General features: G+C 42.3%; 1 protein-coding gene across 10 annotated transcripts in view; it reads left to right on the plus strand.

The window, feature by feature from the left end:
* Nucleotides 1-21,712, plus strand: part of CACNA1B (calcium voltage-gated channel subunit alpha1 B) — a 470,003-nt gene that overhangs the window by 372,161 nt on the left and 76,130 nt on the right. For all 10 annotated transcript variants that reach the window (XM_073313878.1, XM_073313882.1, XM_073313876.1 and 7 more), the window contains 8 exons: nt 793-899; nt 12,273-12,369; nt 14,404-14,564; nt 16,088-16,225; nt 17,186-17,387; nt 18,125-18,289; nt 19,443-19,553; nt 19,695-19,778. In XM_073313878.1, the coding sequence (XP_073169979.1) occupies nt 793-899; nt 12,273-12,369; nt 14,404-14,564; nt 16,088-16,225; nt 17,186-17,387; nt 18,125-18,289; nt 19,443-19,553; nt 19,695-19,778 (1,065 nt within the window). The remainder of the gene's footprint in view (nt 1-792; nt 900-12,272; nt 12,370-14,403; nt 14,565-16,087; nt 16,226-17,185; nt 17,388-18,124; nt 18,290-19,442; nt 19,554-19,694; nt 19,779-21,712) is intronic.

Consider the following 21,712-nt stretch of genomic DNA (forward strand, 5'->3'; position numbering starts at 1 on the left):
CCATGGTACGCCCACACTTTGAATACTGCTTGTAGATGTGATTGCCACATCTCAAAAAAATATATTGGAATTGGAAAAGGTTCAGAAAAGGGCAACAAAAATGATTAAGGGCATGGAATAGCTGCCATAAGAGGAGAGATTAATAAGACTGGGACTTTTCAGCTTGGAAAAAAGACGACTAAAGGGGGATATAATTGAGGTCTATAAAATCATGCTGGTGTGGAGAAAGTAAATAACGAAGTGTTATTTACTCCTTCTCATAACACAAGAATTAGGGGTCACCAAATGAAATTAATAGGCAGCAGGTTTAAAACAAACAAAAGGAAGTATTTTTTCATACAACATGTAGTCAATCTGTGGAGCTCTTTGCCAGAGGATGTTGTGAAGGCCAAGACTATAACAGGTTTCAAAAAAGAACTAGATAAATCCATGTAGGATAGGTCTATCAATGGCTATTAGCCAGGATGGGTAGGGATGGTGTCCCTAGCCTCTGTTTGCCAGATGCTGGGAATGGGCTACAAGGAAAGGGTCACTTGATGATTATCTGTTCTGTTCATTCCCTCTGGGGCATCTGGCATTGGCCACTATCGGAAGACAGGATACTGGGCTAAGATGGACCTCGTATGGCCGTTCTTCTATTTTAGAAGGAGGATTATGAAGGGACCTAAATCATTTGATCAAGGATATAGGGGTTCACTGCACTGTAGATAATACCTATCCCTGCTGCACGTCTGCATTTGGAGTTGATTCCTGTGTTTTTACATGTGTCATGTTAATTTGTTTTCTCTGAAGATGATTGACCTGGGGCTGCTGCTTCATCCGGGCTCCTATTTCCGTGACCTGTGGAACATCTTGGATTTTATTGTGGTCAGTGGGGCCCTGGTGGCATTTGCCTTCTCGTAAGTAACTTTTCTTTAGAATCTGAATTTCCGGGAAAGGAGAGAGGAGGGTGGACGTGACACTGAACTAGAGCCGTTTAAAGCTCAGTAGTTGTGGTTCCATTTCACAACAGGTTCCTGGGTTTCACAGCACCAGTTTTTTATTTTAAATGTTGGGTCAGAACAAACTTAAAACTTCAAGTGAAATTTTCATTTTCTTTCACCCAAAACTTAGGGGGAAAAGAACTTTCCATAATGTCAGCCTCAATTAATAAGCTGTTCTAGAGTTCATCGAAAGTTCACCCAGGTGTGTTTTGGTCCCAGCTGCCACTCACTCGAATCTGGACCCATGTTTGTGACTTATTGGCAAGTCTCTGGCAGCTCTGAATATTTTTAAGCTGCTCTGATTGAGAAAAAAATGATCACAGGAGATTGAGCCATTTCAGAAAGTGCATTTTTTTCATCAGATAATGTATATCTTTTCATGGAAGTGTGCAAGTCTACCCTATATGTTACAGACATAGAACCATCTCTAAACAGACGGCCAGAGTTACTGATGTTCTGTAGTTGATTTGCCTAACTCTGACAATGCAAAACCACCATAAACTCATCTTAAAGTTAAGATAGCATTGTGGTTGTTTCACATCACTGGAGCTACACGAAGTTGCTAGAGCATCCTGGTGAATCTGGCCCAGAATTTTTTCTTCTTCTGTAGTTTTTGAATTCCTTCTGTGTTTTGTCCATGAAATCTACATTTTAGATCTTTTGTTCTAGTTCAATGGCAAATGCTTCAAAAAGCAAAACCCAAATCTAAGTTGATTTGACCTCAGTCACTGAGACTGTGAAAACAATAAGATGCGACAGTCATCTTTTCCCTCTTTCTCCAGGGAGAGAGTATTGGATGTAGGCTAGTGGAAAATTGTATTAAATCACAGAATTAGATCCTTTAATCCTCTAGATTTATTTTCAACAACATGATGGTGACAAGGACTTTCCCAGAAATGTTTAGATTACAGAATATGATCAAACTGTATCATTTGCCGCCATTAAATGAAGGTAGCAATGTTGACTAGTGTTTAGAGAAGGGGACTGCGAACTGGGAGGTCTGTGCTCTGTTCTGGACTTGGCTGCTAACGAGCTTGGTGATCTTATGGGCAATTTGTTTGAGGCCCCTATTTTAAAAAATGAATTCTAGTTTTGGTTGCCCACTGCTTTGGGTACCCAATTTTAGGTACCGAGGGTTTGGTGTTCAGAAGGGCTGAGAACTCCTAACTCCAGTTGAGGTCAATCAGGCACTCCATACTTCTGATAATTAGGCCCTGGTTGTGTAAAGATGGGCACCAAAATTAGAGGCCACTTTTGAAAAACTGACCCTAAACCTCTCTATGCCTGTGTCTCCTGATCTGCAAAAATGGGTATAATAATACCTGTCAAGGTTTTATTTAGTAAGGCTTAGTTAATTAAGGCTTGTAAAAAAATTAGAGCCCCAGATGAAAAATGATCTAGAAGTGTTAAGTATTGTTAAACATAAATGTCATTTTCTGGGAAATAATGTCCATGTGTGTGGTCTACTGTAAATTCCTGATTCCCTCTCCAGTAAGAATTCACACTTCCAGGAGAGGTTGGGAGGAGAGGAATCTAATGAGCTTGTCCAGTCAGAGAAACACTTGTGTGTTCTGAAGACCAATAATATCATTGGTCTTTAAAATATCTTCTCTTTGGTGAACGTGGGTCTCTGAAGGTAATGTAGAACATCAGCAGATTTGCAGAGCCTTTTATGTTGCTGGACAAATTGTTTCTGATGAAAGATTTATAGTTTCTGCTCCTTATGAGAGTGCATTGTATTCAGCATTTCTGTAGTTCAGCCTGGCACTGATATCTAATGGTATAATATCAGCCTCTACATGTTATTTGTACATCCTGGGGTTGTACTTCATGACAGCGTGTCTTGAATGACATGTGTGTAACATATGCTTTGAGTAAATGTTGAGAATATGTTCATGGAAAGATTATAAAGGGAAGGGGGCAGGACTCTTAAACATGCACCCTTTTGGGAGACAATAATGACGGATGGGGAAACTGGGTTGGATAAAACAAGAACCATCCAAAGCCTTCCCCCAGAGTTGAACTGAATCCAACTTTTTTTGTAGTTTGGAAGAGTTGGAAGAATTTTCTATTTTTGCTGCTGCTGTTCTTGCTGTAGCTTCTATACTTCCGTATTCCAGCTGGGACTGTAAATGCTGAAATCCCATGAGAGAGACAATACTTTCAGGATTTCTGAGCTGATTGGGTGCAGGAAGTACCAGCAATCTTGGGAGAGCTTGTTCTCCAGAGAGTGCTAGTCCAATTCTGTTAACATAAGGGATTCGGACAGTTCAGATGAAGTTTGGATAAATATTCAGGCTCCTGGGTACTTATCCAGACCAAAGGCCAGCTGACTGAACCTTGTGAGTTTTGTTTATCACTAGAAAAGAACTTGATTTGGTAAGTGAGATGGGTGATTTTGTTGTACCTCTGTAGGGGTTTTTTTGCTACTAAATGCTAGAGCACAAATGTAGGTAGAGCCTACAATAATCTTGTAAACATTCTCTGTTGCAGCCTTTACTGATTCCAGTCTGCAATAAGACAGCTCAATGACTACCTCTCAGCCAAACCCATTTAATTCACCAAATTCATTTTCTTGATCTACTGTTTGATAGTGATGATCTGTATTAAATTTTGCTAAATGGGCATGTCAAGTGGACACCAAGTCAAACCAGCCCATTCAGAAACATTGTCTCCTGGAATATTGTGACAGCTTGTTAATATGAGTCACTGCTGCAAGATTTTATACTATGCGCCAGTCCACCTTCTCCTGCTTATAGTTCTTCAGATTGTAACTCAATTTATTCTTTTCAAGGTGGGCCCCAAATAGATGCTTGTAAGCGATTTAATAATAACAAAAATTATATATCTTCTATATAGCAATATCTTTCAAACTGAAGCATCTCCCTGTGTTGATGATAAAAATTGGCCAACTTCAGGCATGAATTCTACTTGCTCAATCAAATGATGCTTATGAATGGGGGAAAAAATTAGAGATACACTCCGTGGGCATCAACAAAAAAAGTTTACCCCAGATGTGTAGAATTTTGCACAGCTTGTTTAAAGTGAATGAATTTACCACAATTTGCTGAACAATGAAAATTATTTCCTCCCAAAGTGACAATGAAGTATAGCAATACTGTCTGTTTCTCAGTAGAAGGATTACTCCGACACCAGCGAGGATGTGTGTGTATATGTCACATATCAAATCTATTACTTACTTCCTTATTTATTTTATGAGCATTGAGTTTGGGGGGAGGGAGGAAGGGAGCACATATCTCTTTGTACATTGGGTATACTGTATAGACCTCTGTTTCTGTTTGTCATTGACTCTGTGCTCTTTCTTTGTCTTCCTGTTGCTGGAATCTCTCTCTAGGAGTTTCATGGGGTAATGCATTATTGCTCTCTTGCTGCATTGTTATGCCTGTGAACTGTGTGTATTCTCAGCAGAGTATACGCACTCGCCTGTGGAAATGATCCATGTTACACCCATTGACTCCTTTGTCCCTTCACTACCCATTGTTCAATGACATCCCCTTCCTCTTAACAGCTCTCATTTGTGCCTGATTACTTTAGCCAGAAGAATAAACCCAGGTTGCAGTTCCTATGTTTAGCAAAAGTCACAGATTGAAATAAGCAAATTTATATGTATCCAGCTACAGTGTGAAAGATTTGGGGGAGTGACTTATTGGGACTAGCCTTGATGTGTGATATAAGTTTGCATGAAAAATAATAAACAACTACTCGGCATAAGAGTAGCAGGGTTTAGTCTCATGTAGGGGGTTGCACGTGCAAACTCCATTAGTGGTAATGGAAGTTTCATGCACAACTTTCTGCGTTCTTAAGAATCAAACCCCGCATGAATTCTGGCCCTATGCAACTGACAATAGAGAAAGCTCTCTGACATGAAAACTGAGTGATGTGGAGTTTTGAGGGCACTACAAAAGAAAGATGTTGCAAGAGTGACCTTTAACCATTTTGCCAGGGGATCTCAGTTATGTCTGTGGGACAAAGGAGCTGCCTTTTCAGGACCACGGAGAGCTCCTTCTGCGAGAAGACAGACTGTGCCATCTCCTTTTCTGGCTTTCTAGAGTAAGAAAAGAGGGCAGGAATTCTCCTCAATCTCTCTGCAGAGGAAGATGAAGAGACAGAATGAAAGGGACAGGAGTTCTGTGATACAATCCAAGAAGTAGGATGCTTTCTTCTTTCTTCCCTTTTAGAAGCTGGATCAGTTAGGCCCTGGGTAGAATCACACTCAGGCAGAACTGTGACCTCATTTGCTCTTAAGCGGAGGAGTTCACGTTCTACCTTTGGGATTTCAGGCGATCACAGGAGACAGTGGCTCCACCCCTCCATGAATATTTGATGATAAGACTTTAAGAGCCCTGTGTACATTAAATCAGAGCTGCTGGCAGGAGCAACAGAAACAAGAAGCTTCCATTTGAAAGATCTATCAATTTTTTAACAGATCATTTGTTTATTTAAAAAAAATAACTTATGAGGTCTCTTTTGTTATTTTTAATAGCTTAAATGTATGAGCAACTCTTTACTACAAGACAATCAGAGCTGGCCTGATGCAACCAGTATTGGCCTAACACAAAGACACAGGCCAGTTTCTTTTTCCTTTTTATTTTTTTTTCATGACTTTTTTTTTTTTAGATTTTTGGGTTTCTATTTTCTGTCCATTTTCTATCATACTCTGCTGTTCTACAAAATTCATAGTACAGTGAAGATCAACTCCCCCTCTTCTTTCTCTCACACCCACAGTGTGTTTGGGCAGGGAATACTGGACAGTGAAATGCATCCTGGTGTATATCCATTAACTGAATTGTAGTACATCTGACCCTTTCAGTTTGTTTTCTAGCCTTGTACTAGGGCACTTTGCAAATCAAATTTTGAAAAGCCCCCCTTTTAAAAACAAACCCTCTTGTCCTTGTACAGATAGCTAGTTAGTGGAGCTGACAAAAAGGGGTATGTCTCATCAAGATGTCACTTGCATTGATCCATCGCATACAGTCCTGGACCCTTTAAAATTCCACTTCTCCTGTAGGAAGAGCCTTATTTTTTTAACTGGAAATCAGGGTGGGTTTTTCCAAAGCATCTACATGACTTTCAATGGAGCTCATGCCCTTAATTCATTCAGGTGCTTTTGAAAAGCCCACCCTCATTGTTATTGACTGAGCTCCTCCTAACACACAGGAAGAGTTTTAAATCTTGAAATCCTTTATTAGAAATTCAGCATGCCTCCCGTTCTCATCATAGAATGGTTTTGAAGTATATCCCCTACATCAAGAAGACTGGTGGCTATGCTTGTGGGGGGGGGGAAAGGGGTGTCACCATACTTGTTCATTAAGCCCCATGTCTGTTAATCTTCTACCCCTCCACAGGAACACAGTCACTTAATATTTGGTTATCAATTGGTTGTAGATGAAGCCTGCTCGATTTCCAGTTTGCAGTAATATCTCTCCCTCCTGAGGTTTGTGATCACTGTTCTACAGACAAAGCCTCCCTCTCCCAGATCAGCCATCCAACAGCTTCCCTCTGTACAAAGTACAGTTTCAGATTTTAAACATTGCCCCTTATTCATTGTAATAAGAAATTCTGCCCGTTCCAAGAGGGCTCCTGAACACGGCTGTGTAACTGCAAGATTCACGGCCTCAGACATCAGTGGATTTCTAGTTTGCCGGAGTTCATATTTTGTGCTGTTTTAGAGACAGTTCACCCCATGAGAAGCCCTCCCTGATTGCCTGTATTTTATTATTTCCCAGCTATATCAAGACCTGTAGAAACAGATCCATCTGTTTCCTGTGCTTCGTAGTGTGGGTGGGCTGCCAAAAGCCAGTTCTTGTTTCTATATACTGAGAGCATCAGATTTTTGTTTGCAGAGATTAGCATTGTATAGATCACACCCACAGGTACCTAATAGCTCTTCTCTTTTCACAAGACGTTTGAATCTCATTTTGTTTGCTGTTCGCACATCCTGTTTCAAAAAACAAAATTGGGCTGTGAAATTAGTTGTTTTTCTTTTTGATTCTCTCTTCTGTCTAAGGGCTCTGTCTTCCAAATAGAAAAGAAGGATGAGCAGTTAAGTCCCTGTGAGTATTTTTTTGTGCTTGTATGCCTGAAGAGGGAAACTCAGCAGAAGGATGTGAACAGTTTCCTCCTGGTTATGCTGGCAGAGATGGCCATCATACACTGGCTGTAACATCATCTTCGCTTGCTAGCATCTGGTGATGTAAAAATACATAAAGAGATCCAAAAATACTGTTTAAAGCCTTTGGGCCTGAGTCTCATTTACACTAAAGACACTTCCCTGACAGTATAAAGGGGCCTAAAGTGAGAGTAAATTACAGTCATGCTCATTTTAAGGTCTCTTTACACTGCCAGAGCCGTATAAAGGGGTCTTAGTGTAAATGGGAATCACGGCCTTTATTTTAGATGGCTGATAATTCTTAATGTAACATTAACCCATATTCAAAATTCAAAACACATTTAGGCCCTTTCGGTGTTGGTGATCTTAACTTTTGCCTTCAGTGGTTAATGTATCAACTAATAATACTGAATTATATTCTAATCCCTCCAAGAGACCCTTGCAGTAGGCCAGGGAGAACAACTGCCCATTTGCCACTCCTTCCTTCAGTGCCCACAAAGCCAGGTTAGGAAAGCATTAGCCCACTGCAGATGAGCTTTCATGTCTTTTCTGAAGGCCAGCTCTCTGTATTGAAGACAAAAGAGGCTACGGCTTGCTTCATTTCCTGCAAACTGGTTATGAATCTCAGACACCTGGCAACTCACCAGTGCAGACCTCAGCTGAGTGGCGTTTGGCTACACCTTGCTAATGTCGATCTGCCCCTCAGAATCTCTGCTTCCTTCAGAAATGAGTGCACTGTTATCCCTGTAACCACAGAAATGAGGCCCTCCTGGCAGCAATCTGAGTTGTATGTCGAATCCCTGCCTCCTCTCACATTACATTTCCGTGTCCTCAGACATCCTGCAAGAAGCAAAATAAAAACCTTCTCCTGATCCCATTGAACTAAAGGAATTGTGCCATTGACATCAGCAGAAGCAGGATCAGGGCTTAGCCCTACATGGGTTGAATCAGCCTAGCACTGCATTGGCCTCCTATTTATTTATTTATTTGTTTGTTTTGCATCTGCCAATTTTCCCACTGGCTGTGCCATTTTTTACAACACAGGCAACCATTCTCTGTCAACCATTCTCTGACAACAACAGGAGCTGATGGGCCACATGCACAATGCTAAAACGTTGTGACTGCCTTCTGGAAAAACTGCTTACAAATCGGTCAGACACAGTACAAAACCTGTCAAGTTTTTCTGCTATCCTTGAGATGCCTATGGTAAAATTTCCTAGAATCTCTTAAACCAAACGGTTGGCTTGTCATCTTAGCTTTCCACTCTCCTTCACGTGGCTTCCCTGACCAGCATAGACAGGGATTCCTTTCCCTTGACACTCACGTAACAGCCTGCCTAGAGGGGATAGTCAATAGCATGGTCCAGTCTAGCATGTTTTTTCAGCAACTATGCGGCTTAGGGAAACCATGCTCGCAATGACCTTGCTTAAGCACAGCTGTGACTAAATCTTTTACCAGCTGCATAATGGAGACAGTGCCTATTAGTCATCACAGGTCTCCTAATCAGGAGAGACAAGTTGGATGAGGTAATATTGTCTTTTCATTGCACCATCTTCTGTGGATGGAAGAGACAAGTTTTCAAGCTTCACCGAGATCATCTTCAGGTCACGACTCCATCCAAATAAATTTGTTAGTCTGTAAGGTGCCACAAGGACTCCTTGTTACTTTTGCTGATACAGACTCACACGGCTACCACTCTGAAACCTGACTCCGTCAGAGACTGTCACAGAGCAGTTATTAACATATTAAATCACAATTAATTCTCCTGATTAATGCAGCTCCATAGAAAAGGTTTGGACTGCTGCTGTATATTTTCAAATTAAGAACAAAAATATTTATGGTGATATACTTGAAAACCATATATTTTGACTGATTCAACGCCTGGGTGGCTTGGCAAGAGATTGGTCTATAGAGGGACTTTCCCAAAGCTGCCTCTTCCATCTGTATGCAGAGGGCTGTACAGAAGCAAGTGCTTCTCCCCTCATGTGCATTGGAGTTAAACCCATAAAGCCCCTTGTGACTCAATTGCAGAAGAGGTTCCTCAACCCCTTAGTCCATGAGAGAGCATGAGGCTCTATTATGGCTTTATCAGTGTATAGCTAGAACAGCCTCCCTTAAGAGTAGCAGTGGAAACGGGCGATCCCTTCCAGTCATGGTTTGGATTTCCAACCTGCAGTTTTATGCTAATGTAATTCCACTGGCTCCAGTGAAGCTACTTCTGGTTTACAGCAATGTGAATTAGAGCAGGATCAAGCTCCAGATGTGTCTGATTAAAGTGGTTCTAAAATAGCAGTGGAAGAACTCAGATGAGCTGTCCTCTCCCTGTCTGCACACCTATCCCCTCGCCCTCCATCCCTTCCAATCCAGTCATGGAACTCCACGCTATAGACTAACCTGTAAAGACGATATGATGATATAGGCAAGAGCCTCTCAGCTTTCATTCTGAATGTTCCTTATCCGTGCACTGTAAATGAACAGAAATGATTGATGTTATATTCCCCAGGGTACAATCTGGACTGCTGAACAGCTGTGTCCCCTCAATTCTCTAACCTGGGGTGCCTTTTACACTGCTTCATTGTGAAAGCAACCACGCCTGGCCCTGCTCACACCCAGCCTACAGCATATAAATCACCCCCAGCTATACTGTGTGAGCGCTATAGCTAGCCAGCCAGCCAGCCATGAATTATATTACAGCGCTACATCAGCAAATTCTCAGTCCCAGACTTGTATGTGATGTGCTGCCCAGCACCCTTCTGGACAATACAGGCTCATAGAAAGTCCGTCATTTCATTCGTAGAAAATGACGTGCACAAATCTTATTATCCCAGCTGAAGTTCCCAAACACTTCAATCCAAACACACTGGTTTAGAGAAAACAATAAAATCAGTTTAACTACTACAAAAAAAAAGATTTTAAGTGATTACAAGTAAGGAGGCATAAAAGTCAGAATAAGTTACAAAGAAATAAAAGGTAAAACACAAACTAACACCTAACTTAACAAGCTAAGAGAATTCAAAGCAAAAGTCTCTCTGACCACATGCTGTAGCAGTCTTATTAGATTAATCTTCCCGTCAGGATCTCTCCCCCAGTCCAATAATGCTTCCTTTGTCTTTTCAAGTGTTGATGCCATGCGTAGAGATTAAGGGAGAGAGGTAATCTGAGGTGTTTGCTCCCCTTTCTTATGGCATTTCTCTTCTGTGAGAATCCTCTCCAGCTGGGGTTCAGGTGACAGAATGTCTGTGGGATGGGAACATCCAGCTGATTCCTTGCCAACATGTAAATTTCTCACTCTCACCCTTTTCCCTGACAAAGAATGGCTGCTTAACCAGGTGATGGTCTATTTGATTTTGTTGACCCCTGGCTGAGGTGTTAGTTTGCTTTTTGTCTCTAAGGAACTGGTTTGTGCCTGCTTTTCTAAACTTGTAACATGTCTTATACAATAGAATTTTATAGATTTACATACATTGTTGCTACACATTTTACCAAGACAATAATGTTCAGCAGATTATGAGTTTTCAAATGATACCTTACAAGGCACACTTTGTACCAGATTTATCATAGCCTTGTAGAAAGGGTGAACATAGGGATACAGACTGTCACCCTAGGTAGAGAAAAAGATTTCAAATAGGACATGGGTATATTCACCGCTAAGATGTTGGTGCAAATCCACTCTGTTCAGTAGCGAGCAAAAGTTGTTACCTCTGATTTCTGCTCAGCTGGTCATATGAAATGACTTGTTGGTTTCTCTTGACTAATGGAGCCAAGTGACAAAACTCACCATCACCACGCTCAGCAGGGTAAGTGGCTTGAGTGAGCCATAAAGTTTGAGCTGTCCTCTTCCCCCTAGATATGGTTCCTCCAGAATAGTGTTAAGTACTTACTAATGAGGCAGTGTGGGAGAAGTCTGAACTTGCCACTGCCCATGCTGTGCAGTTCTGAGTCTCTTGGCTTATTTGTGTTTTTCTTGACATGCTTTCCCACTGGGGAAGGGAAGCTGAATGTGGGGAGCGGAGAGGAGCCAGGGAGCCTGCTCAAAGCACTGTTCATTCATGCCTTTTGTTATTTCAATGCAAGTTTATGTCTCGATCAGCCCTTAAACCCATGCCTGTAGTCAAGTTCAGCTCCATCCACAGTCTTCCATCTCATTCTCACGCCATACTAAATGAAGGTGAACTACATTGTTGTACTAGCAGATTGACAAAAGGCCTAGCTGCAGCTCTTCAGAAAAAGCCCTACTTTTTTATTTTGGGGGTGGATTGGAGAAGGAGCTCTATCTCCCCATCAAACCTCCCCTTCCCCATTAATGGCAGCTAAATGAACAGTAACAATATTGTTTGTATAAATTATTAACCTTTTGCATATGGTTTTCGTAAAAGAGAAGTGACCTCCAACCTCTGCATGCATGGCCTGAAAAATCACACTGTTATTGTTTCAGGCATGTAATATGTCTGCATATTACATGGCTCAGCATGGTCTTGGTAGCATGTCCTCTAAAAGAGACCTGAGAGCGATAGTATGGCTGTACAGAATGCAGAAATGGAAAGCTTATTCTGCCCAGGTAGGACGTGCTGTCCATCTACCTACCGGAAGGTCCAGTTCCTTCTATTCACTGCCTATTCTAAGGAAAACATTATCTCCAGACCATTAAGAGAGCTTCCCTGACAAATTGGATGGGAGCTGTCTCATGGAAATGTCTGGCTTTGTGGGAAGAGGCGGTGACATGGGTAACACAGGCCACAAATGTTTTGGGTACGGCAGATGTAACTTCCCCCCCTTCTCCCACCAGTGGTTGCAGCTATGCTGATGTGCTCTGGCTTCTCTCCTCTCTGCTGTAACCAGACATCCTCTGCTGCCCTCCTACTGGTGAGAGGAAAGGGAGGATTCTGAGCCTGGTGACACGGCTTGAATAGCTGGGAAGTGATGCCGGGATGGAGAGCACAAGCAGTTAAACTTTCTCAGGGCCAAGTTCTGCCCTCAGCTTTCCTTCTGTACATTGCTTTACGCTTCTCAAGCGGATGCTTGTCTGTAACTCCCCGTGTGAGCATCCAAGGGGAAAAATTTGGCTCCAAATCTGAAAAATCTGGGTATTTGCAGGCCTTTATATGAGCCCCACTAGAACCAAACTCCTTCCTTTTGTTCTTCTTTCATTCCCCTTTCAGAGGAAGCAAAGGCAAAGACATCAACACAATCAAGTCACTGCGAGTCCTGCGAGTTCTAAGACCTTTGAAGACTATCAAGCGTCTGCCCAAGTTAAAGGTTGGCGAATAACAGGAAACAGTTCTTCTTTGTTGGGGACTGGCAGGCTGGGCTGTGGGCAAAATTTCTTGTGTAAACTCAAAGTGGGTAACGTATAGACCTATTCTTTTATTGTAATTGATTTTAATTTTTGCCAGTTTTACTTAGATTAAAAAAGACCTCCCCTGCTCATTTAATAGTTTTGTACATTTTAATCAAATGTTAAAAGGTCTTTTGGTTTCACAGTAAATGCCACGTTCAATTTTCCAATAACCCTTATGAAGGTTGGGGATGGGGAAACCCACACAAAACACAACCTACAAATTTAACACAATTTTTTGAAATTTTGTAGTGTGGAAAAAGTAACTCCTGGAGCATTCACTTTCACTGCACAACTTGTACGCCGTGAACACTGCACGTTTTGCTCAGCTCTGTCTGTGGATATCTTCCACTGAGTCAAGAGGAATTTAATCTGTTCATCTCTTCATTTAGGAGTGTGTAATGCAGGGCGTTAGCATCAATAGCCTTTCATGTCTGGAATCCTGAGTCACAAGTTGAATGAATTTGGCCGCCTGAGCTTAGTTATTTACCACTTTTCAAGAATGGATTGAAAACTGTTCAAGAATAGCCCGCCACTGGAATTGTGGAGTGGGAAGAGTTATAGAACTAACCAGATGTGTACTGTAGAGGCTCAGTGCAGGAACTATTGGCTGTACAGTGTTTTTGTGCGCTCACCAGTACGGATCTTTTCCATTAGAGATGAGCCCAAACCACAAAGAGCTTTTGCTTTTGTGAAACCACATCAGCCGAATTTTTTTAAACATAACCCAAAATAAAAACCAGGTTTAGCTTTCGTCTGGGGCCTGTTTTATGCAAATCCACATGGTTCAGGTTCAGATCATTTCAATTTTAGCCAATTTAATTTTCACATGTGCTAAATTCATCTGAAACTCGTGCAGAAGACCAAGGCTAGTTGATTGGAAATGTAAATGTGTTGTTCTGTGGCCTTTGAAATCAGCAGTGTTAATTTTCTTCTGCTCTGGAACGCAAAGAAACACTGGCTTTTTATTAAACAAATTCTTTATGTTCAAACTTACATTTGCCAGACTGGGTTGACTACTGCTAAACAGTGTCAGTAAATATTTATATGAATCAGAAATTTAATTCATATTGCTTGTCTTCATACCTCTTTTGCTCCTTGGAAACTAGTAACTGGTCACCGAAACTGAGAGTTTTGTGGGATTATTAGAGAATATTTGAAGAAAGTGAATTTGGAATTTCTGGATTGTGCTTGCACCAGAAACATGATACTAAGAATTACATTCAGAACAACAATACCGTATGTCTTGTGTGTCCAAGCAGAACTAACCAATCCCACTCAGAATTCCTTACACTGAATTATCACCACAAACTGCTCATGAACATGCTGTAAGCCGACAGCTATTTGCAGAAATGATTTGGCAACTAATACCACATAACAAATACTTTCAAAAAGTGTTTGCAGACAGTTCACAAGCTACATTTGCCAACTAAATTATTTAATAGTTAACGCTGGTTGAATTATTTGCTACAAGTTATTTATTCAAAGCATTTTGGTATTTTATCATGAAATAATTTTTCTTATCGTTCAAACAGTTCAAATAATATTTAATGAGTAATTTATTTGACAAGTTCTATTCCCTATCAGTCATAGAATAGATTAGTCACATCTACATTTTACAGTTATTCATCCAGCTATAAAAATATTTGCTTGGGGCTAATATTTACATAGACAACTGGTTATTATATTTGCCATTTTTACTGGCAATATCACAGAATTCAGTCACATGGTTTAAACTCTTGCAACATGGAAAAAGAATGGAACTGCAGGAAGTGGGTATTAGTAGAACTAGACATTTCAAACATCTGGTGTGCAAGTTAAAGAAACCCTTCCCTGACAGACACTGTATAAATCAGGTACCTGATCCAAAATTCTATGTGTTCTTGTTTAGATGCCGAGATACCTCTCTCTCTCTCCCCTCACCTCTTCCCCTGTTTTTCACCCCACCATTATAGGCTGTCTTTGACTGTGTGGTGAATTCCCTGAAGAACGTCCTCAATATCCTAATTGTTTACATGCTCTTCATGTTCATTTTCGCTGTCATTGCTGTACAACTCTTCAAAGGCAAATTCTTCTACTGTACGGATGAGTCCAAGGAGCTAGAAAAGGACTGCAGGTACTTGCAGGGTGACAGGGAATCCTGGAAGCCAGCTGTGGATTGCTTGCAAGAAGGAAATCTTGGATCCCTTCCGGAGTTCCCTTGATGGTGATAACTCTCCCAACTCCATGTGACTTAAAGTCGCATCATTCTGGGTTCAATTAATTCTAGTGTGGCTCCATTGAATAAGAGTGCTACTTTAACAGAGTTATACCAGACATTAATTTTACCCTTCGTTTTTAATAGTTTAAATGTCTAAGACCCCGATCCTGCAAAGTCAAACACTTAACTTTAAGTCTGAGTAGTTGCAGTGACTTGTTTCAAACTAATCATGTGCTTAAAGTAGAGCACAAGCGTAAGTGTTTGAAGGATCAAGGCCTGTGTGGCTAATTTGGCTAGCTGCCTTTCTGATTTTTAAAATGAATTTTTTTTCTTGAAGCACTATTATTTGAACATTGTAGTTAATAAGTAAGAAGTTAAGAAGTTAAAATGCCATTGTTGGCACTAATATGATAGAAGACTCGTGTTTCCAGCCTGATTTGTCCTTTCCCGTTTAACAGTGGTTTTTATGTCGTTCCTATGCATCACAAGCCAGTATGCTCCTCCTTGCTTGCTTCTTTCTTTGATGATTGTCATCATCTGGGAATGTCTTCAGTAATGTCAGCAACAGCGCTTGGAACAGTGATATGTAGGTTACTCTAGCTTTATAGCAGCAGAGCAAATATATTATGAGGTCACATGTCAGCAGTATTTCTGGGGTTTGTATTTTCAGTTTCTCATTGGCTGAATAGTGGATTTGTCTTCAAACAGATATTTAGAACCCAGAGGATATTCTCCACTAGATTGCGACAGTTTGCGATGGATCAGACTATTCCAAGCCTAAGTAATTGACAAAGTCCTCTTAATTGTAAGCATTGTCTTAGGGCTACACTACAGTTAAGTCGATACAAGTTACGTTGCTTAGGGGTGTGAAAAAAACACCCCCCCCGGGAGACGTAACTTACATCGACTTAAAGTGGTGTCTACCACACGCTATGTGTGCGGGAGAGTGTTCTCCTGTCGACATCCCTTCTGCCTCTCGTTGAGATGGAGTAATTATGTTGATGGGAGAGTGCTCTCCCATCGACGTAGCACGTCTTCACCAGACGCGCTAAATCGACGCCGCGGCATTAGTTCAGCAGCAGCCAATTTACCATCGTAGTGATGACAAGCCCTTAGTAATTTTCAACTGTGACTGGCAGGCCTAGGGATATGGTCCTCCCTTCCCATGCCCAAGGATGTGGATTCAAGTCTCTGCTGCACCTTGCGCAGAGATTAAAATTCTACGGCTCTTTTAGTTTTTAGTTAGATTATAAAATCTCGGGGCAAGAACCATCCTTTCTGTTCTGCGTTTGTAGCGTGCCTAGCACAAATGGGGCCTCGATCTGAGACTGGGGCTCCCATACGCTACTACAATACAAGTAATAACGATAATCGTCCTTAATAGATTGCTGCGGAGCCTGGTCACCTCACTTGTTTCAAACCTCTGCTCTTCTTTGTAGGGGTCAGTATCTGGATTATGAGAAGAGTGAGGTGGAGGCACAGCCCAGGCAGTGGAAAAAGTATGAGTTTCACTATGACAACGTGCTCTGGGCTCTGTTAACACTGTTCACGGTCTCCACAGGAGAAGGGTGGCCAACGTAAGTACGTGAAGTTTGTCGGGTTTATTGACCCCACTGAGATGCAGTGCTAACTCTTCGTAGCTGTCAGGGACGGATAAGCAATCGACGACTTGTGCAAAGTGGATGGGGAATTCGTTATCGGCCAGGAGTCTGGTTTTCCTCACACAAATGTTAAACGAATCAGCAGCATTGGGCAGGACTTGAGTGTATTTTTCTGCACATCCCTGTGAGGTTGCACAGTGGTGTTTCCTGGGCACTTTTTGATAAATAATTGTCTGCTCACTCCTTCAGATCTGCGCTGCTTTCTTTGATGTGAAATAGATTAAGAGGTTCACAAAAGCTGCTGACCTTGAGGTTGGGGGAGAAAGGAACATGGTGACCCATGAAGAAAGCATTCCAGGCTTTTTGGCTCAAAACTATCGTTCCTGTTATGCTTACTACTTTATTTCGCTTGGCTTTTAATGGGAAATAGTAGTTAAAAATGCAACCTGGAAGTCTCTTTCATGTGGCAGGCAACCCCCTTTCACCCATGCCCCACTTCCTAATAAAATAATGAATGAAAACCTCAGTGGCCCACTGGCCCACATATTCCCAGGGCAGCATGCATCGCAGATTATTCACAGTCTTTCCACTGCTGCTGTTTCATCCATAGTGACACATAGAAGAAGAGAGGAAGGATTCAGACCCCAAAGTATCCCCTCTCCTTGCATTCAAAGAAAATTGATCATGGTAAATATGCTGCTGGGACACTAACAAATGATCCCTTATTCCAAAATGGAGCAAAAAGAAAGGGTGCCCCTAGCCCATAAGGGAAAATTCCTTCCCAGTTGCAAAGGTGGCAGTGAGTTTAATCCCATGCATGTAAGGCAGAATCTCCACAGGGAAGCCTCTGGTATCAAGTAAATCTAGAGCTATCACTGGTACTGTGCCCTGCACTTAATTTAATTGTTTTTCTTCTCTCTCTGCATTTGATTACAGTGTATTGAAGCATTCGGTGGATGCTACCTATGAGGAGCAGGGTCCCAGCCCTGGTTATCGAATGGAAATGTCCATCTTTTACGTGGTGTACTTTGTTGTCTTCCCCTTCTTCTTTGTGAATATATTTGTGGCGTTAATCATCATCACCTTCCAGGAGCAAGGCGATAAAGTCATGTCGGAGTGCAGTCTCGAAAAAAATGAGGTATCCAGGCGTTACGAATTCAGCAACCCCTTGCACACTGGGAGTTGGCATTTTTTGGCTCAGACCACCTTGCTACAAATGAAATCCCACAGCTACCATCACCAGCACTAAGGGCTTTACAGCAGTTATTAACAGAGGGAGGCCCTAACCTTTGTGCGATCGATGACCACAGTGAGAGATGTGTTGAATATGAAATTGAAAGAATCAAGTTGCCGCCCCCTAACCCTTTGCATGGATGCGTGGCCCATGGAGACCACACATGTCTGAATAGGGCGCTACACCGTGACCTGAGCAGCTAAACAAAATTACATGTCTCTGTGGACCCCCCTCCCTATGACAGATGAGCATGGTGTTAAGTACTTGCGCTCTGTGTTTGCACAGGTCCTGACTTTTATTTCTCTTGGTGCGTGCTCCACCCCTGGTCCGCCCCGAAGCCCTGCTCCCCTCTGCCCCTTCCCCCGAGGCCTCATTCTCATTCTGCCTCTTCCGGCCCTCGGCCTTGAGGCCACCCGCCTGCCCACTGCTTGCTGCTCTCCGCCATCCCCCAAGTGCCTCCCGCCAGCCTCCAAACAGCCAATCGTTCTGTGCCCAGCTGTTATGTGATAAACATACTCAGTCCACCCTCCCCAAAATACCTCACCCGTGCTCTCAAAGATAACCTGTTTCATATGAACACATTGGCTACTGGATGACCCCCGCCGATTTTGATTTTTTTTCCCCTTGTTCCTGTTTTGTAGAGGGCCTGCATAGACTTCGCCATAAGTGCCAGGCCACTGACCCGCTACATGCCTCAAAACAAGCAGTCTTTTCAGTACAAGATGTGGAAGTTTGTGGTGTCCCCTCCCTTTGAATATTTTATCATGGTCATGATTGCACTCAATACTATTGTGCTGATGATGAAGGTTAGTGAGCTGCTGTTAGTTCTTCCTGACTTCATGTGGGCTAGAAAATGTGGCATTTGCTATAGGAGCAACGTGCTTGAGACATTATAGTAAGATGGATGTGACAAGAGCTAGATTAGCTTCTGATGTTGCCTAGTCACTGGTTCGGCCGCAGTACTGTTGATAGGGCAGTCCTTACCAAAGAAGACAGGATTGCCTGGACGTGGACCATGGTAAGATGGAGCTCCCCAGACCATGATTTAGATACGAAGGCAGAAAGCTCAGACTACTTCTTCTTGCACTCCCCTATGCCTGTTTCTAGAGGAATTGGGACTCAATTCTCTAATAACGTGTTGTTCCCCACAAATCTCTCACTCCTAATTAAGGGTCAGATTCACTTCTCGTTTACACTGGTTGAAATCCAGAACAACTCAAGTCAACAGAGTTACTCAGATTTGCACCAGATGGAGAATCTTTGGGTCTGGGTGAGCTTCTCTCACCACAACACCCAAAAGGGAGAGGCAGAGGTGTCTGTATGGCATGTATGATCTCCCGCAATCCCTGGCGTAAGTTGGAGCTGCCTCAGATGAGCCCAGTGGCTGTTACATTGCTGGAGATCACTTGGGTGCAGCAGCATTCGGGGCACACTCTAACCTTCTGACAGGTTTCAGAGTAACAGCCGTGTTAGTCTGTATTCGCAAAAAGAAAAGGAGGACTTGTGGCACCTTAGAGACTAACCGATTTATTTGAGCATGAGCTTTCGTGAGCTACAGCTCACTTCATCGGATGCATCCGATGAAGTGAGCTGTAGCTCACGAAAGCTCATGCTCAAATAAATCGGTTAGTCTCTAAGGTGCCACAAGTACTCCTTTTCTTCTAACCTTCTGAGCACTCCTCCAGGGTACCTGCTACTTGTGAGGAGGTCCTACACCAGCAGAAGATTCTCCAGTGCTAGGGGAATGTTCAGCTGCCCAATTCAGATATTGTCATGACCCCATTGTGACTTTGGAATGACACAAAGGATCTATAGCGTAGACCGGGATCCGGCCTTAAGTGAAGCAGAATCTGGCCCTAAATCAATCAAGAGTCCTACAGTCAGGCAAGTCAATTATGAACATTGTTTCATCAGCATAAAAAGCCTTCCTGTAACAGCCTATCTTCCCTCTTGGTTTAGTTCTATGGTGCTCCAGACGCATATGAAGAAATGTTGAAATGCCTGAATATTGTATTTACGTCTATGTTTTCAATGGAATGCGTTTTGAAGATCATTGCCTTTGGTGTACTGGTATGTTCCTTTCTCATTTACCCTCTGCTGCTTTCCCTTCGCATCAAACGTTCATGCTGTGAGATGACACAGAGATTAAAAAACAACCCCAAATTTAATTTAGGTATTTAAATTTTCCTATCTTGTGTTTTTATTTTGCAGAATTATTTCCGAGATGCCTGGAACGTCTTTGATTTCGTAACAGTATTGGGAAGTATTACTGATATTTTAGTAACCGAGATTGCGGTAAGTGCAATTTGCTAAAGTCACTTTGTTAACCCACAAAACTGTGCCCTGTCAAGGCCTCACGTCTCCTTCCCACCAACCTATTTCCTGGAGTTACCTCTGAGGCTCCTCATGAGATGATGTGCTTTGGGGGCCCATTCACATTAGCTGTTCTTTTCCCCAGGCTGAACACACTGTCTGGCTAAAGACTCCCATTACAAGGAGTTCTGATGAGAATGGCAATGTTAGTAGCAGTGCTAGGAAATGCTGTCTCTTTCTCACTTAATGAAAGGATCCCATCCTTGAGCCTTTTTTACCCCTTCATGGAAAAGTCCGATAGAATTTAATGGAGAGGAAACCCAAAGAGGGTTATTACGATTGTTTCTGTTTAGTAGTGTCCCACACTGTGCTAGGAGCTTCTCAGAGGAAATAAGGAAGTGTTATTTACTTCTTCTCATAACACAAGAACTAGGGGTCACCAAATGAAATTAATAGGCAGCAGGTTTAAAACAAACAAAAAGAAGTATTTCTTCACACAATGCATGGTCAACCTGTGGAACTCTTTGCCAGAGGATGTTGTGAAGGCCAAGACTATAACAGGGTTGAAAAAAGAGCTAGGTAAGTTCATGGAGGATAGGTTCATCAATGGCTATTAACCAGGATGGGCAGGGATAGCCTCTGTTTGCCAGAAGCTGGAAATGGGTAACAGGGAATGGATCACTTGATGATTACCTGTTCTGATCATTCCCTCTGGGGCACCTGGCATTGGTTGCTGTTGGAAGACAGGATACTGGGCTAGATGGACCTTTGGTCTGAACTGGTATGGCCGTTCTTATGTAAAGACGCTGTTCTCTGTCCCTTCGAGCTTTCAGTCTATGTTTTGTATTGGACAAAAAGAGTGAAGGTGACAAACCAGGAAGGAGCAGATGGGGAGGAAGGAGGAGGGTTAGAACAGTAGCATTGTCTGCAACCTTAGTTTAGCCATGTTGGGGTCATTGTTCATTTTTTAAAATCTACATAAAAGGTTTCGATAGAAATTAGTATTAAAATGATGTAATAGAGAATGAGATAATTTCTGTAGAACTTACCAACTGAGCTGTACAATGTAAGACAATTACATCACTGCTAAGGAATTTTTTAGGATAGTTTAAAAATTTCCAACTTTCTATTAAATTCTATAGGACGTTTTCATAAGGGCAAGGAAGAACAATGACCCCATACCGAGAACCTGGTTTTGAACCCTGTTTATGAACTATTCTTATCTTAGCTGCTTGTCTTCATCCCATTCTGATGTTGTTTTAGCTGTGCATATTGAAAACGTACATCACTGTAACTTTTCCTTGTACATCTCCTAGGGCTTATCTACATGACAAGTTACTACCCGGCAAGCCAGGCTGTGAATCTACAGCACACCTGCTAGTGTAACATCCCCTGTGCACACTGTCCAGCTCACTGAATGTCCTGGTTTCTACTTGTCGTATGTCAAACCACACTCTGCGACTTTCAGTAGTTTGTAGCAGTCTCCACTCAGGATGTTACTGCGCGGGAAACTGGTGCACTGTATATGCACACCCTGGCTTGCCGCACATAATTTGCCCTGTAAACTAGCCCTTAGAGACTTGTTTTCAAATATTTCTGTGTGTACTGAGAGCCCAGACCTTTCTCCCTTACTTTAAGAAGTCCCGTCCCAGGGACTCATTTACAGATTGAGCCAATTGTGCCTTTGTTACCGATGCATGGTGCAAAGCTGCAATATCCCAGGACAGTGTATCCATTGCACAGACCCTGTGGAAGCAGCTGTGCTTTCACATAACTGGCTGGTGTGGGGGTGGTGATTCGTTTGGGGAGGAAAAGTTTACCCCATTGTCAGTCTTCTTTCTTCTCCCTCCCACAATTTTGGGGTAGTTTGCACTCCAGCCATTGCTAGGATGGAGCACTATCTGTTGTCAGGAGAG

This window comes from Lepidochelys kempii, chromosome 16 (assembly GCF_965140285.1).
Source record: "Lepidochelys kempii isolate rLepKem1 chromosome 16, rLepKem1.hap1, whole genome shotgun sequence".
NCBI lineage: Eukaryota > Metazoa > Chordata > Testudines > Cheloniidae > Lepidochelys > Lepidochelys kempii.